The 12,168-nt window shown below is 48.8% G+C and overlaps 1 protein-coding gene across 2 annotated transcripts in view; it reads right to left on the bottom strand.

Moving 5' to 3' along the window:
* Nucleotides 1–12,168, bottom strand: part of LOC137431878 (P2X purinoceptor 3-like) — a 163,946-nt gene that overhangs the window by 88,455 nt on the left and 63,323 nt on the right. For both annotated transcript variants that reach the window (XM_068123677.2, XM_068123678.2), the window contains exon 2: nt 2,595–2,769. In XM_068123677.2, the coding sequence (XP_067979778.2) occupies nt 2,595–2,737 (143 nt within the window). In that variant the 5' untranslated portion in view covers nt 2,738–2,769. The remainder of the gene's footprint in view (nt 1–2,594; nt 2,770–12,168) is intronic.

The following is a 12,168-nucleotide window of genomic DNA, read 5'->3' on the forward strand; positions in this document are numbered from 1 at the left end:
CATTGGAATCTCCCGCGATGAAGCTATCTCTGAGGGCCTTTCACTCACTCACCGCAGGCAGGTAGGTGGTCTTTCTGTCTTCTACCGACTCCTCTCCGGCCTTGCTCCCCCAGCTCTCTCTGTGCTCTGTCCCCCAAATATTCCTACAGGTCGCACAAGATCTGCCAGCAACCCTCTGATGGTTAAACTGCCGAAATCTCGGCTCTCTGCTCACCTTCACTCTTTCATTCCTCTTTTCTCCCGCCTGTGGAACAAACTCCCACACTCCCTTCAATCCCTCTCCTCCCTCCAGGTCTTTAAAACAGCTGTTCACCACCATCTCTTATCTTCCCCCATCCATAACCTTGATCTTTTCTACCCCCACTAATTCACCCCAGATCCACCTTGTTTGAAATTCCAACTTCTTTCCTGGAAATCCTGGCAGTGTCCATATGTTTATACCTCTCCCACCCCCCCCCCCCCCCTTCACATGCCTCCCCCCCAAAGCCCTCTCCCTCCCACAGATCTCTCGATGTCTCCATGTCTCTCGGTCCCTGCTCTCAAATGTTGTGTTTGTGTCCTTCCCCCTCTCTCCCCATCTTGTCTACCGCTCCCGATGTTATTTGTTTTATGTGTCTGTTTGTCTTTCTGTGTGATTAATGTTCGCTCTTTCACGAGCCTCGATCTTGTATACAAAAAAAAAAAAAAAAAAAAAAATTCCAAAATCCAAACTAACTGCAGCACACCTCAACTCTTTTGTTCCTCGCTACTCAGGTCTATAGAATCACCTTGCAGATGATGTTCTGTCTCACTTTCCCATCGAGGGCTTCAAGCATGCAGTGCATTGTCACCCCTCATCCTGACCCATGATCTTTATGACCTCCATTAACCCGAACTAAAGGTGCAGTCACACTATGACGTTTTAGAGAAACTTGTATCTAGCGTATGAAAAATCATAAAATAATGTCAACACGTCGGCATACGCCCAAAAAAGCATCGAAAATTCTACAGCATGAATAAATTGGGCGTATGCATAACGTATTGAACGTATACATAGCGTATGTCTAACCTATTAGTAACCTATCACTAACTTATATATAACTTATGACAGCGTATCACAGCGTATGGCCAGCATATGTCCAGCGTTCTCGACTTATGCCCAACGTATGAGTAACTTATGAGAAACCTATGCGCAGCGCGCTAGGCGTGTTGCCGACGATCACGTGACGTTCTGCATAAATACGGCGCCGATCTCTACGTACCGCGAGCTATCAACATCAACATGGCACCCAAGAAAACGAAGAAGACAGCAACCGAGACGTCTGCCAGGGGCCGAGGTAGAGGCAAGAAGAACACATGTACACCATCATCCTCACCATCATCGTCCAAAGCCGCCGATCCACCTGCTCATGATCTCCATGCTGTGCCCCAAGCTCCAACTGATGTTGGAGAACGACTAGTTGGTATTCTTGTCGAAGCCTCTCAGTATCCTCCATCTTCTCTGATGACCGGTGGAGAAGTGATGGTGAGCTACTCACAGGCCCCCATATATACAGTGACCGCAAAACGCTGGCAAAACGCCAATAATACGCTAGTTGTACGGTAGAAACATGTTCAATAAGTTACTCCATCGTCAGACATACGTCTAATACGTCAATATGCATTGCAGATACGTCAGATATAGGTTAGATATAGGTTAGAAGTAAGTTACTCATAGGTTATCAATAAGTTAGCTGTATGGTACACCTTCATGCCAACGTATCTCGACGTATGAGTAACCTACCTCTAACGTATTTAACGTATGTCTAGCGTATGTCTAGCGTATGCCTAACGTATGCCTAACCTATGAAGAGGACGTCGGCATACGCCCAAAATTTTTGTGCATGCACAAAAATTTATTTCGGCCTCTGCATACAACAACGTATGCCAGCTTATACCAGCGTGCTTTTAACGTATACAACTTATACCAAACCTACCCCTAACTTATGTCAACGTACACCAGCGTGTTGGTGAAAATTCACATACGTCGGCATAAGTTACTGCTATACGTTATAGTGTGACTGCACATTAACCAACCCTCTCTTACTTGCTGATGTCATTGTTTTCATTAAATTTTCTTTCTCCCTCTCCCTCCCACTCTCTCATCTTCTCCCTTCCTCTCTGTCTTTGTCTTCTTTTCCTGTTTGTTTATTCCCTTTGTCAGTTGTGCCCAGTTCTTAGCCCACTACCCCACTGTTAATGTATCCTTGCTCTTCCTTGAGCCCTGCTCTGTTCGAGAAAAATTAAACAAATAAAAAGATAAAAATGATAACGGATATACGCATGGACGGAGAGCAAGACGGACAACCTAAAAACAAAATGTATGTGGCCATTGGCTGTGTAGGAGTAAAAAGCAAGATGAGCAAGATGAGCTAGACTCAGGGAGTTGGTCCCATAGATGAGATAGAGGACCAAAGAAATTGAGGTGAACGTTCAGCTTGTAATTGAGGGACCAACTGTGGATTTCAGGAAGAATGGATGTGACTCCAGGAGACATTTTTTATTTTACAATAAATCATAAAAACCATCAGATGGTGAAAAAAAATGTTGATGACTCAAACATTCAGAAGACGAACCCAACAAAGTACGTGATGAAGAGGAGCTGCAGCAGGCGAGAGATGAAGCCCACAGTGCGGTTCTTGACGACGACATCCTTTGTGGTTTCATAGGCCACGCAGTCCCAGAAGCAATCTCTAAGGGATTGCCGAGTAAATCTCATCGTGGTTAATGTCAAACCACTCTCCTCATTTCCTGCAATTATGAGTAAAAACAAATGGTGATGAGAATGTTACCAATTATTCTTTAAGGTTGAGATCATCCTTCCTAAAGTGTCTGATATTCATGTGCATGGAAGGCAAGGACATGAGGTCACATGATTGGATCTCATGTGTATTACAAGTCACTGATGTGTTGATAATTTACAAATCAACACAGTACACTTACTCATTTGCTCGAATTAGTTGGTGGAGGTTAATGGGGCTTTTCCTGCCAAAACATGGCATGGAGCTGAGACTACCCAAACACTTCCGCTGTACATATATATATATATATGTACTGTATATATGGTATGTAGTAAATATAACAATCTTAATATTTTACAAGAGTAAACAGAGTGGGTGACCCATGTTGTCCATGCCCTTGACCTGACGCCCACCACCCTCCAACCCTCCACCCACCCCCTCCCCCCCCCCCCCCCCACACACACAAACACGAGCAAGAAAACTTCACAACGAGAGGTCTCCATTCCACCTCCTGAAACCCGCATGTGGAGATAATGACACACACACACACACACACACACACACACACACACACACACACACACACACACACACATGCAGACATACAAGGAGGTGGATACTTTGAGACCTGGGAGTGCTCCTTCCACCTTTTGAAACCCGCACATGAAGATGATAAGCAACGACACACACACACGCACACAACCAACCAACTAGCTTCACAACATACACTGCTCAAAACAACAACCATACACACAAACACTTATCTCTATACCTCCTCCCCACTGAGTCACTACACATTTTGGGACTGAAAGAACCCACAACCCAATCAACCTCCACCTACACCGTTCGACGTGCCTCCATAATCTTCCTCCAAATCCAAAATGAGCCTTTCAAGGCAAACTGAGTCACTCTTTCACACATCCTCCTCCTCTCTGTTCCACACACTCCAAGTCGAGCAAGAAATGCATAAAGGAATTGCCAATTATACCCTCTACACCGCCACCTCAAATGGCTGACAAGAAACTCACCAACCCTTCTCCTGACACTCCATCTCCAGCTCACTGTACTTTATTCACCATTTACTTTGATTCGTCACCAAATCATTCTCGTACTCCATTACATCATTAAAAGAATGATTGAGTTGCGACAGAATGATCCAAAAACTGTTTGAATGTTTCCACAAGTATCTCATATCTTGTAAACGAGAAAGGAATTTGAGAGATTCCCTGGTTGAAGGATCATTGCCAAGTGACCTCCATCCAGGCACTTTCAAATTTTCACGGAGGCGCCAAACCTGTGCTTTCATTAAAAAGACAACCCATTTTCAGGACCTAAAAGCTTCCTTACAGTCACAGACCACTTTAACTGCACTTCCTACAACTGCCGGGAATGCCTCTTCGCAGTGGTTGTACACCCCCAACGCAAGTTGGGGGCCAAATCTTCCCCATTTTTCCCTGTTGCCCGGATTTGTCAGGTCAGCACAGTCACAGTCAGAATGTCGATTGGTCACCATGGACCAGCAGGCCCTTCCCTCTCTGTCTCTCTCTCTCTCTCTTTTCTCTCTTTTTTTTTTTTTTCTTTTCTCTTCTCTTCTCTTCTCTTCTCTTCTCTTCTCTTCTCTGCTCTTCTCTTCTCTTCTCTCTCTCTCCTCTGACTTGATGAGGACGAAAGGTTGTGGAGGATCTCTGGGTCACTCCTGCATGATCGATCGGCTGTCTCCGTGCAGAGGGTTTGCTTGAAAGAACTGTCTGGGGCTACACAACAACAACAACAACTGCCGCACTTCCTCCAATGTTATATATTGCATCAGTTGCACTTTATGTAACAAACTCTCCATTAGAGATGCCAGATGTGGACTGGGTGATGCTTCAGTGAACAGATGTCCCAACAGCCCAAGTTTCCAAACCAAACCAATAACTCGTCACTTCCATCTTCCTGGCCATTCTGTGACATTTCTCTACATGGGGCACCACCGGAACCCATAAACACAACTAATGCACACTAATATCCACCAGGATCAAACTCCCTGTTGATGTCTCTCTTTCTCCCATATTACTTTCATGGAGCAAACTCCCTGTGGCCCATTACATTTCACCCCCACCCAGGATATATTCAATTCGATTTCAACTTATTGTCCACTTTAAAAACAAATGGTGGCAAAATAAGATAAAAGCTCCTTAGGATTTCTAAATTTAACCAAATAAAATTGCACTTAAATACTTTAAGAATACGTGAAACATCAAAAAGATATGAAACAGTACAACTTAACCACATCTCAAGCAATAATGTATAACAACCAAAACGCCCAAAACGTACACAGAATACAAGTCACACACAAAGACTACAAAGTTCTGGGCCTCACGATCAGCCGTTATCTCTCTTGGGAAATCCACATTTCAGCGTTGGCCTCCAAAGTCAGCCGCCAACTGGGCATCCTCCATCATACGAAGTCCTTCCTTGACACACCTGAACTTCTATCCACCTACAGGGCCTTCATCCGCAGCTTCATAGAGCACTGCTCTCTCCTCTGGACTGGCTCCCCTGTCTTCCATCTTGCTCAGCTTGACGCTGTGGGAACCAAGGCCTTTAATATCATTGGAATCTCCTGCGCTGAAACTGAATCTATGGGCCTATCACTTCACCATCGCAGACAGGTCGGTGGTCTCTCTGTCTTCTATCACCTCCTTTCTGGTCTTGTACCCTGTGCCTCTCTGTGATTCTCCCCCTCCCTCCCCCCCCTGTAAAGTTTCTGCAGGGCAAAAACGTCCAGTGAAACTATTTAAAGCCAGGATCACTGCTCTCCTCCACTCATTAGTTTCTCTTTTCCCCACCTGTGGAACCAACCTCCACATTCTTTTCAATCTCATTCTTCCCTCCAGGTCTTCAAGACAGCTGTTCATCACCATTTCAGATCATTCCCACTCCAAACCCATGGTCTTTCTATCCTCGTTACCCTCTCCCCACTCCCATCTACCTCATTCCCTCCTCCTTCCAAATTTGCAGGTTTCCTTTTGTATCCATCTTGTCCACCCCATGCATCTTTCCCTGCCACTCATTCCACAACCATTGATTGTCTGACTCCGCCGTCTTGGCCTTCAACTCTGGTGTTAGTGTTTCTCCCCTCTCTCTGCTTTTTTTTTTTTTGTATACAAGATCGAGGCTCGTGAAAGAGCGAACATTAATCACACAAAAAAACAAACCGACACAAACCGTCACATAAAACACAAAATAAAGGGAGCGGTAGACAAAATGGGGAAAGAGGGGGGAAGGACACAAACACAACATTTCAGAGCAGGGACATCGAGAGAAATGTGGGAGGGAGAGCGCTTGGGGGGAGGTGGGAGAGGTGTAAAACATATGGACACTGCAAGGACTTCCAGGAAAGAAGTTGGAATTTCGAAAAAAGTGTATCTGGGGTGAATTAGCGGGGGTAGAAAAGATCAAGGTTTTGGATGGGGGAAGATAAGAGATGGTGGTGAACAGCTGTTTTAAAGACCTGGAGGGAGGAGTGGGATTGAAGGGAGTGAGGGAGTTTGTTCCAGAGCCTGGAGAAAAAGGGAATGAAAGTGAGCTGCTGTTGGTGTTTCCCCTCTCTCTCTGCTGCTGGTGTTTCCCCCCTTTCTCTGCTGCTGGTGTTTCCCCCCTCTATCTGCTGCTGGTGTTCCCCCCTCTCTCTGCTGCTGGTGTTTCCCCCCTCTATCTGCTGCTGGTGTTTCCCCCCTGTCTCTCTGCTGTTGTTTCCCCTCTCTCTCTGCTGCTGGTGTTCCCCCCTCTCTCTGCTGCTGGTGTTTCCCCCCTCTCTCTGCTGCTGGTGTTTCCCCCCTCTATCTGCTGCTGGTGTTCCCCCCTCTCTCTGCTGCTGGTGTTTCCCCCCTCTATCTGCTGCTGGTGTTTCCCCTCTCTCTGCTGCTGTTGTTTCCCTTCTCTCTCTGCTGTTGGTGTTCCCCCCTCTCTCTGCTGCTGGTGTTTCCCCCCTCTATCTGCTGCTGGTGTTCCCCCCTCTCTCTGCTGCTGGTGTTTCCCCCCTCTATCTGCTGCTGGTGTTTCCCCTCTCTCTGCTGCTGTTGTTTCCCCTCTCTCTCTGCTGCTGGTGTTCCCCCCTCTCTCTGCTGCTGGTGTTTCCCCCCTCTCTCTGCTGCTGGTGTTTCCCCCCTCTCTCTGCTGCTGGTGTTCCCCCCTCTCTCTGCTGCTGGTGTTTCCCCTCTCTCTCTGCTGCTGGTGTTCCCCCCTCTCTCTGCTGCTGGTGTTTCCCCCCTCTCTCTGCTGCTGGTGTTTCCCCCCTCTATCTGCTGCTGGTGTTCCCCCCTCTCTCTGCTGCTGGTGTTTCCCCCCTCTATCTGCTGCTGGTGTTTCCCCTCTCTCTGCTGCTGGTGTTTCCCTCCTCTCTCTGCTGCTGGTGTTCCCCCCTCTCTCTGCTGCTGGTGTTCCCCCCTCTCTCTGCTGCTGGTGTTTCCCCCCTCTCTCTGCTGCTGGTGTTTCCCCCCTCTCTCTGCTGCTGGTGTTTCCCCCCTCTATCTGCTGCTGGTGTTCCCCCCTCTCTCTGCTGCTGGTGTTTCCCCCCTCTATCTGCTGCTGGTGTTCCCCCCTCTCTCTGCTGCTGGTGTTTCCCCCCTCTATCTGCTGCTGGTGTTTCCCCTCTCTCTCTGCTGCTGTTGTTTCCCCTCTCTCTCTGCTGTTGGTGTTTCCCCTCTCTCTCTGCTGTTGGTGTTTCCCCTCTCTCTCTGCTGCTCGTGTTTCCCCCCTCTCTCTGCTGCTGGTGTTTCCCCCCTCTATCTGCTGCTGGTGTTCCCCCCTCTCTCTACTGCTGGTGTTTCCCCCCTCTATCTGCTGTTGGTGTTTCCCCTCTCTCTCTGCTGCTCGTGTTTCCCCCCTCTCTCTGCTGCTGGTGTTTCCCCCCTCTCTCTCTGCTGTTGTTTTCCCCTCTCTCTCTGCTGCTGGTGTTTCCCTCCTCTCTCTGCTGCTGGTGTTCCCCCCTCTCTCTGCTGCTGGTGTTCCCCCCTCTCTCTGCTGCTGGTGTTTCCCCCTCTCTCTGCTGCTGGTGTTTCCCCCCTCTCTCTCTGCTGCTGGTGTTTCCCCTCTCTCTCTGCTGTTGTTTCCCCTCTCTCTCTGCTGTTGGTGTTTCCCCTCTCTCTCTGCTGTTGGTGTTTCCCCTCTCTCTCTGCTGTTGGTGTTTTCCCCTCTCTCTCTCTGCTGCTGGTGTTTCCCCCCTCTCTCTGCTGCTGGTGTCCCCCCCCCCCCCCCTCTCTCTCTGCTGCTGGTGTTTTCCTCCTCTCTCTCTGCTGTTCGTGCTTCCCCTTCTCCGCTGTTGGTGTTTCCCCCCCCCCCCCTCTCTCTGCTGCTGGTGTTTTCCTCCTCTCTCTGCTGTTCGTGCTTCCCCTTCTCTCTGCTGTTGGTGTTTCCCCCCTCTCTCTCTGCTGTTGGTGTTTCCCCCCTCTATCTGTTGCTGGTGTTTCCCCCCTCTATCTGCTGCTGGTGTTTCCCCCCTCTCTCTGCTGTTCGTGCTTCCCCTTCTCTCTGCTGCTGGTGTTTCCCCCCTCTATCTGCTGTTGGTGTTTTCCCCCTCTATCTGCTGCTGGTGTTTCCCCCCTCTCTCTGCTGTTGGTGTTTCCCCCCTCTATCTGCTGTTGGTGTTTCCCCCCTCTATCTGCTGCTGGTGTTTCCCCCCTCTCTCTGCTGTTGGTGTTTCCCCCTCTCTCTGCTGCTGGTGTTTTCCTCCTCTCACTGCTGCTGGTGTTTCCCCCCTCTCTCTGCTGTTGGTGTTTTCCTCCTCTCTCTGCTGTTCGTGCTTCCCCTTCTCTCTGCTGCTGGTGTTTCCCCCCTCTCTCTGCTGTTGGTGTTTTCCTCCTCTCTCTGCTGTTCGTGCTTCCCCTTCTCTCTGCTGCTGGTGTTTCCCCCCTCTCTCTGCTGTTGGTGTTTTCCTCCTCTCTCTGCTGTTCGTGCTTCCCCTTCTCTCTGCTGCTGGTGTTTCCCCCCTCTTTCTGCTGCTGGTGTTTTCCTCCTCCCTCTGCTGTTGGTGTTTCCTCCTCTCTCTGCTGTTCGTGCTTCCCCTTCTCTCTGCTGCTGGTGTTTCCTCTTCTCTCTGCTGTTCGTGCTTCCCCTTCTCTCTGCTGCTGGTGTTTCCTCCTTCTCTCTGCTGCTGGTGTTTTCCTCCTCTCTCTGCTGTTCGTGCTTCCCCTTCTCTCTGCTGTTGGTGTTTCCCCCCTCTCTCTCTGCTGCTGGTGTTTCCCCCCTCTCTCTCTGCTGTTGGTGTTTCCCCCCTCTATCTGCTGCTGGTGTTTCCCCCCTCTCTCTGCTGTTGGTGTTTCCTCCTCTCTCTGCTGTTCGTGCTTCCCCTTCTCTCTGCTGCTGGTGTTTCCCCCTTCTCTCTGCTGCTGGTGTTTCCCCCTTCTCTCTGCTGCTGGTGTTTCCCCCCTCTCTCTGCTGTTGATGTTTCCTCCTCTCTCTGCTGTTCGTGCTTCCCCTTCTCTCTGCTGCTGGTGTTTCCCCCTTCTCTCTGCTGCTGGTGTTTCCCCCCTCTTTCTGCTGTTGGTGTTTTCCTCCTCTCTCTGCTGTTCGTGCTTCCCCTTCTCTCTGCTGCTGGTGTTTCCCCCCCTCTTTCTGCTGCTGGTGTTTCCCCCCTCTCTCTGCTGTTGGTGTTTCCTCCTCTCTCTGCTGTTACTGTCCCCCCCCCCCCCCCCCTCTCTCTGCTGTTGGTGTTTCCCCCCTCTCTGCTGTTGGTGTTACAGGTCAGTCTTTTGGGACTGTCACAGGTAACATGTAACCCAGTGCTACCTGCCGCATGGTCGGGTTTTCGGCGACTAAACAGACACCCCTCACTGGCTTTACTCGTGGGTAGGGTAACTGTCACCCTATCAGGTCCAAAAAACATAGGGGCAATACTCCTGACGCTCACCTGGTAGAATAAATAGCATACTGCACCGACTTGGGGTATGTCAAACCAATTTAAATGCCTTCGAGAAGACAGGGCAGCAGGTAGAATCATAGAAACATAATCATAAGATGTTAAACAAACAAAGAAAAAAAAAAACCTATTTCGGGGGGTAACCCCCAGCAGTGCATGTGCGTGTGTGCGCGTGCATGTGTGCGTGCGTGTGTGTGTGTGTATGTGTGTGTGTGTGCATGTGCGTGCGTGTGTGTGCATGTGCGTGTGTGTACGTGTGTGTGTGTGTGTGTGTGTGTGCGTGTATGTGTGTGTGCGCGTGCGTGTGTGTGTGTCAGCTCTGTTATGAGCCTCAGCCCACGTATTTTAAAAAAACAAGACCAAAATTCTAACAGCGGTGTAGCCGGGCTTGTAAAGTATTATAAACCACAAACACACATGATTAGCTTTTTAAACAGTCGCTAATGCTGTTTATAACATTAAACAAATAAATTTGGAGGAATCCCGACATCCGTGAGGTGAGTTTTACTAAGAGAACTGAGGGAAGATCTACTGTAATCTAGATTACACCCCACAAGAGTTGGGTACGGACCGTATTGTTGGAAGAGACGTAACGTCGATTCTTTCGATATTTGATGGTCATTTTAACAATCGGTTTGTTTGTGTTTCACACTGAATTACTCTCTGCCGCTACTCTTACTCCACTCTCTGCCGCTACTTTTACTCCACTCTCTGCCGCTACTCTTACTCCACTCTCTGCCGCTACTTTTACTCCACTCTCTGCCGCTACTCTTACTCCACTCTCTGCCGCTACTCTTACTCCACTCTCTGCCGCTACTCTTACTCCACTCTCTGCCGCTACTTTTACTCCACTCTCTGCCGCTACTCTTACTCCACTCTCTGCCGCTACTCTTACTCCACTCTCTGCCGCTACTCTTACTCCACTCTCTGCCGCTCCATCCTCTTCCCTCAGATCGGCAGTCTGCAGACCTGGACAAAATCACAGACTGGGCAAACAAGTGGAACATGTCTTTCAATCCTGACAAATCTCACACTCTTACGATGTCTCTCCGAAAAGATCGACTGGACAACCCTCCCATCTACTTTCTGAACAATCCTCTCCAAGAAGTTCTGTCACTCAAGCTTTTGGGTCTCACTATCTGCCATGATCTTTCCTGGGAAAACCACATTTCCAAGCTGGCCTCCAAAGCCAGTCGCCGACTGGGCATCCTCCGTCGTGCGAAGTCCTTCCTTGGCACACCTCAGCTCCTCACCACATATAAGGCTTTCATCCGCAGCTCAATGGAGTACTGCTCTCCCCTCGGGGCCGGCGCCCCTTACTCACACCTAGCTCGGCTTCACGGGGTTGAAACCAAAGCTTTCAGAATCATTGGAATCTCCTGCTATGAAGCTAACTCCGAGGGCCTTTCACTCACTCACCGCAGGCAGGTAGGTGGTCTTTCTGTCTTCTACCGCCTCCTCTCCGGCCTTGCTCCCCCAGCTCTCTCTGTGCTTTGTCCCCCAAATATTCCTACAGGTCGCACAAGATCTGCCAGCAACCCTCTTATTGTTAAACTGCCGAAATCTCGGCTATCTGCTCACCTTCACTCCTTCATTCCCCTTTTCTCCCGCCTCTGGAACAAACTCCCCCACTCCCTTCAATCCCACTCTTCCCTCCAGGTCTTCAAAACAGCTGTTCACCACCATCTCTTATCTTCCCCCATCCAAAACCTTGATCTTTTCTACCCCCGCTAATTCACCCCAGATCCACTTTTTTTGAAATTCCAACTTCTTTCCTGGAAGTCCTTGCAGTGTCCATATGTTTTATACCTCTCCCACCGCCCCCCCTCCCCCTTCCCATGCCCGCCCTCCCCCCCCCAAAGCCCACTCCCTCCCACAGATCTCTCGATGTCCCTGATCTCAAATGTTGTGTATGTGTCCTTCCCCCTCTCTCCCCATCTTGTCTACCGCTCCCCTTATTTTGTGTTTTATGTGTCGGTTTGTCTTTCTGTGTGATTAATGTTAGCTCTTTCACGAGCCTCGATGTTGTATACAAAAAAAAAAGAAAAAAAAGAATGAAATACGTAAAGGTAGAGCATGGTGATTGTGATATATGACAGGTTTGACAATATGTTCGACGATATGTTCAGCACATAAATCAAAATGACGGTGTGTGGAGTCAGCCGCCATAATAACATCAGACGTAATCACATCACCCTGTCATGTGACCAGATCCTCAGCTCTGATTGGTATACGTTTGAGGGGACATACATACATACATGCATACAAACATACATACGGACGGACAAACACTGTTCTCGACGGCTTTGCCCTATGGGCGACGCCGTAAAAAGCATCACTGGCCTGCTGCTCGATATCAATTCAGATTATTTATTTATTTATTTTATGGACGCGTTTACAGTTTTTACATAAATTTTCATTGAAATTTTTACTTCACAGTTTATAGTTATAGAAATTACAATTTTCAAATGTCAGATACGATTGAGGTTTAAAAAAAAAAAATTCCAG

Source organism: Myxine glutinosa, chromosome 7 (assembly GCF_964187855.1).
Source record: "Myxine glutinosa chromosome 7, kmMyxGlut1.1, whole genome shotgun sequence".
Lineage (NCBI taxonomy): Eukaryota > Metazoa > Chordata > Myxini > Myxiniformes > Myxinidae > Myxine > Myxine glutinosa.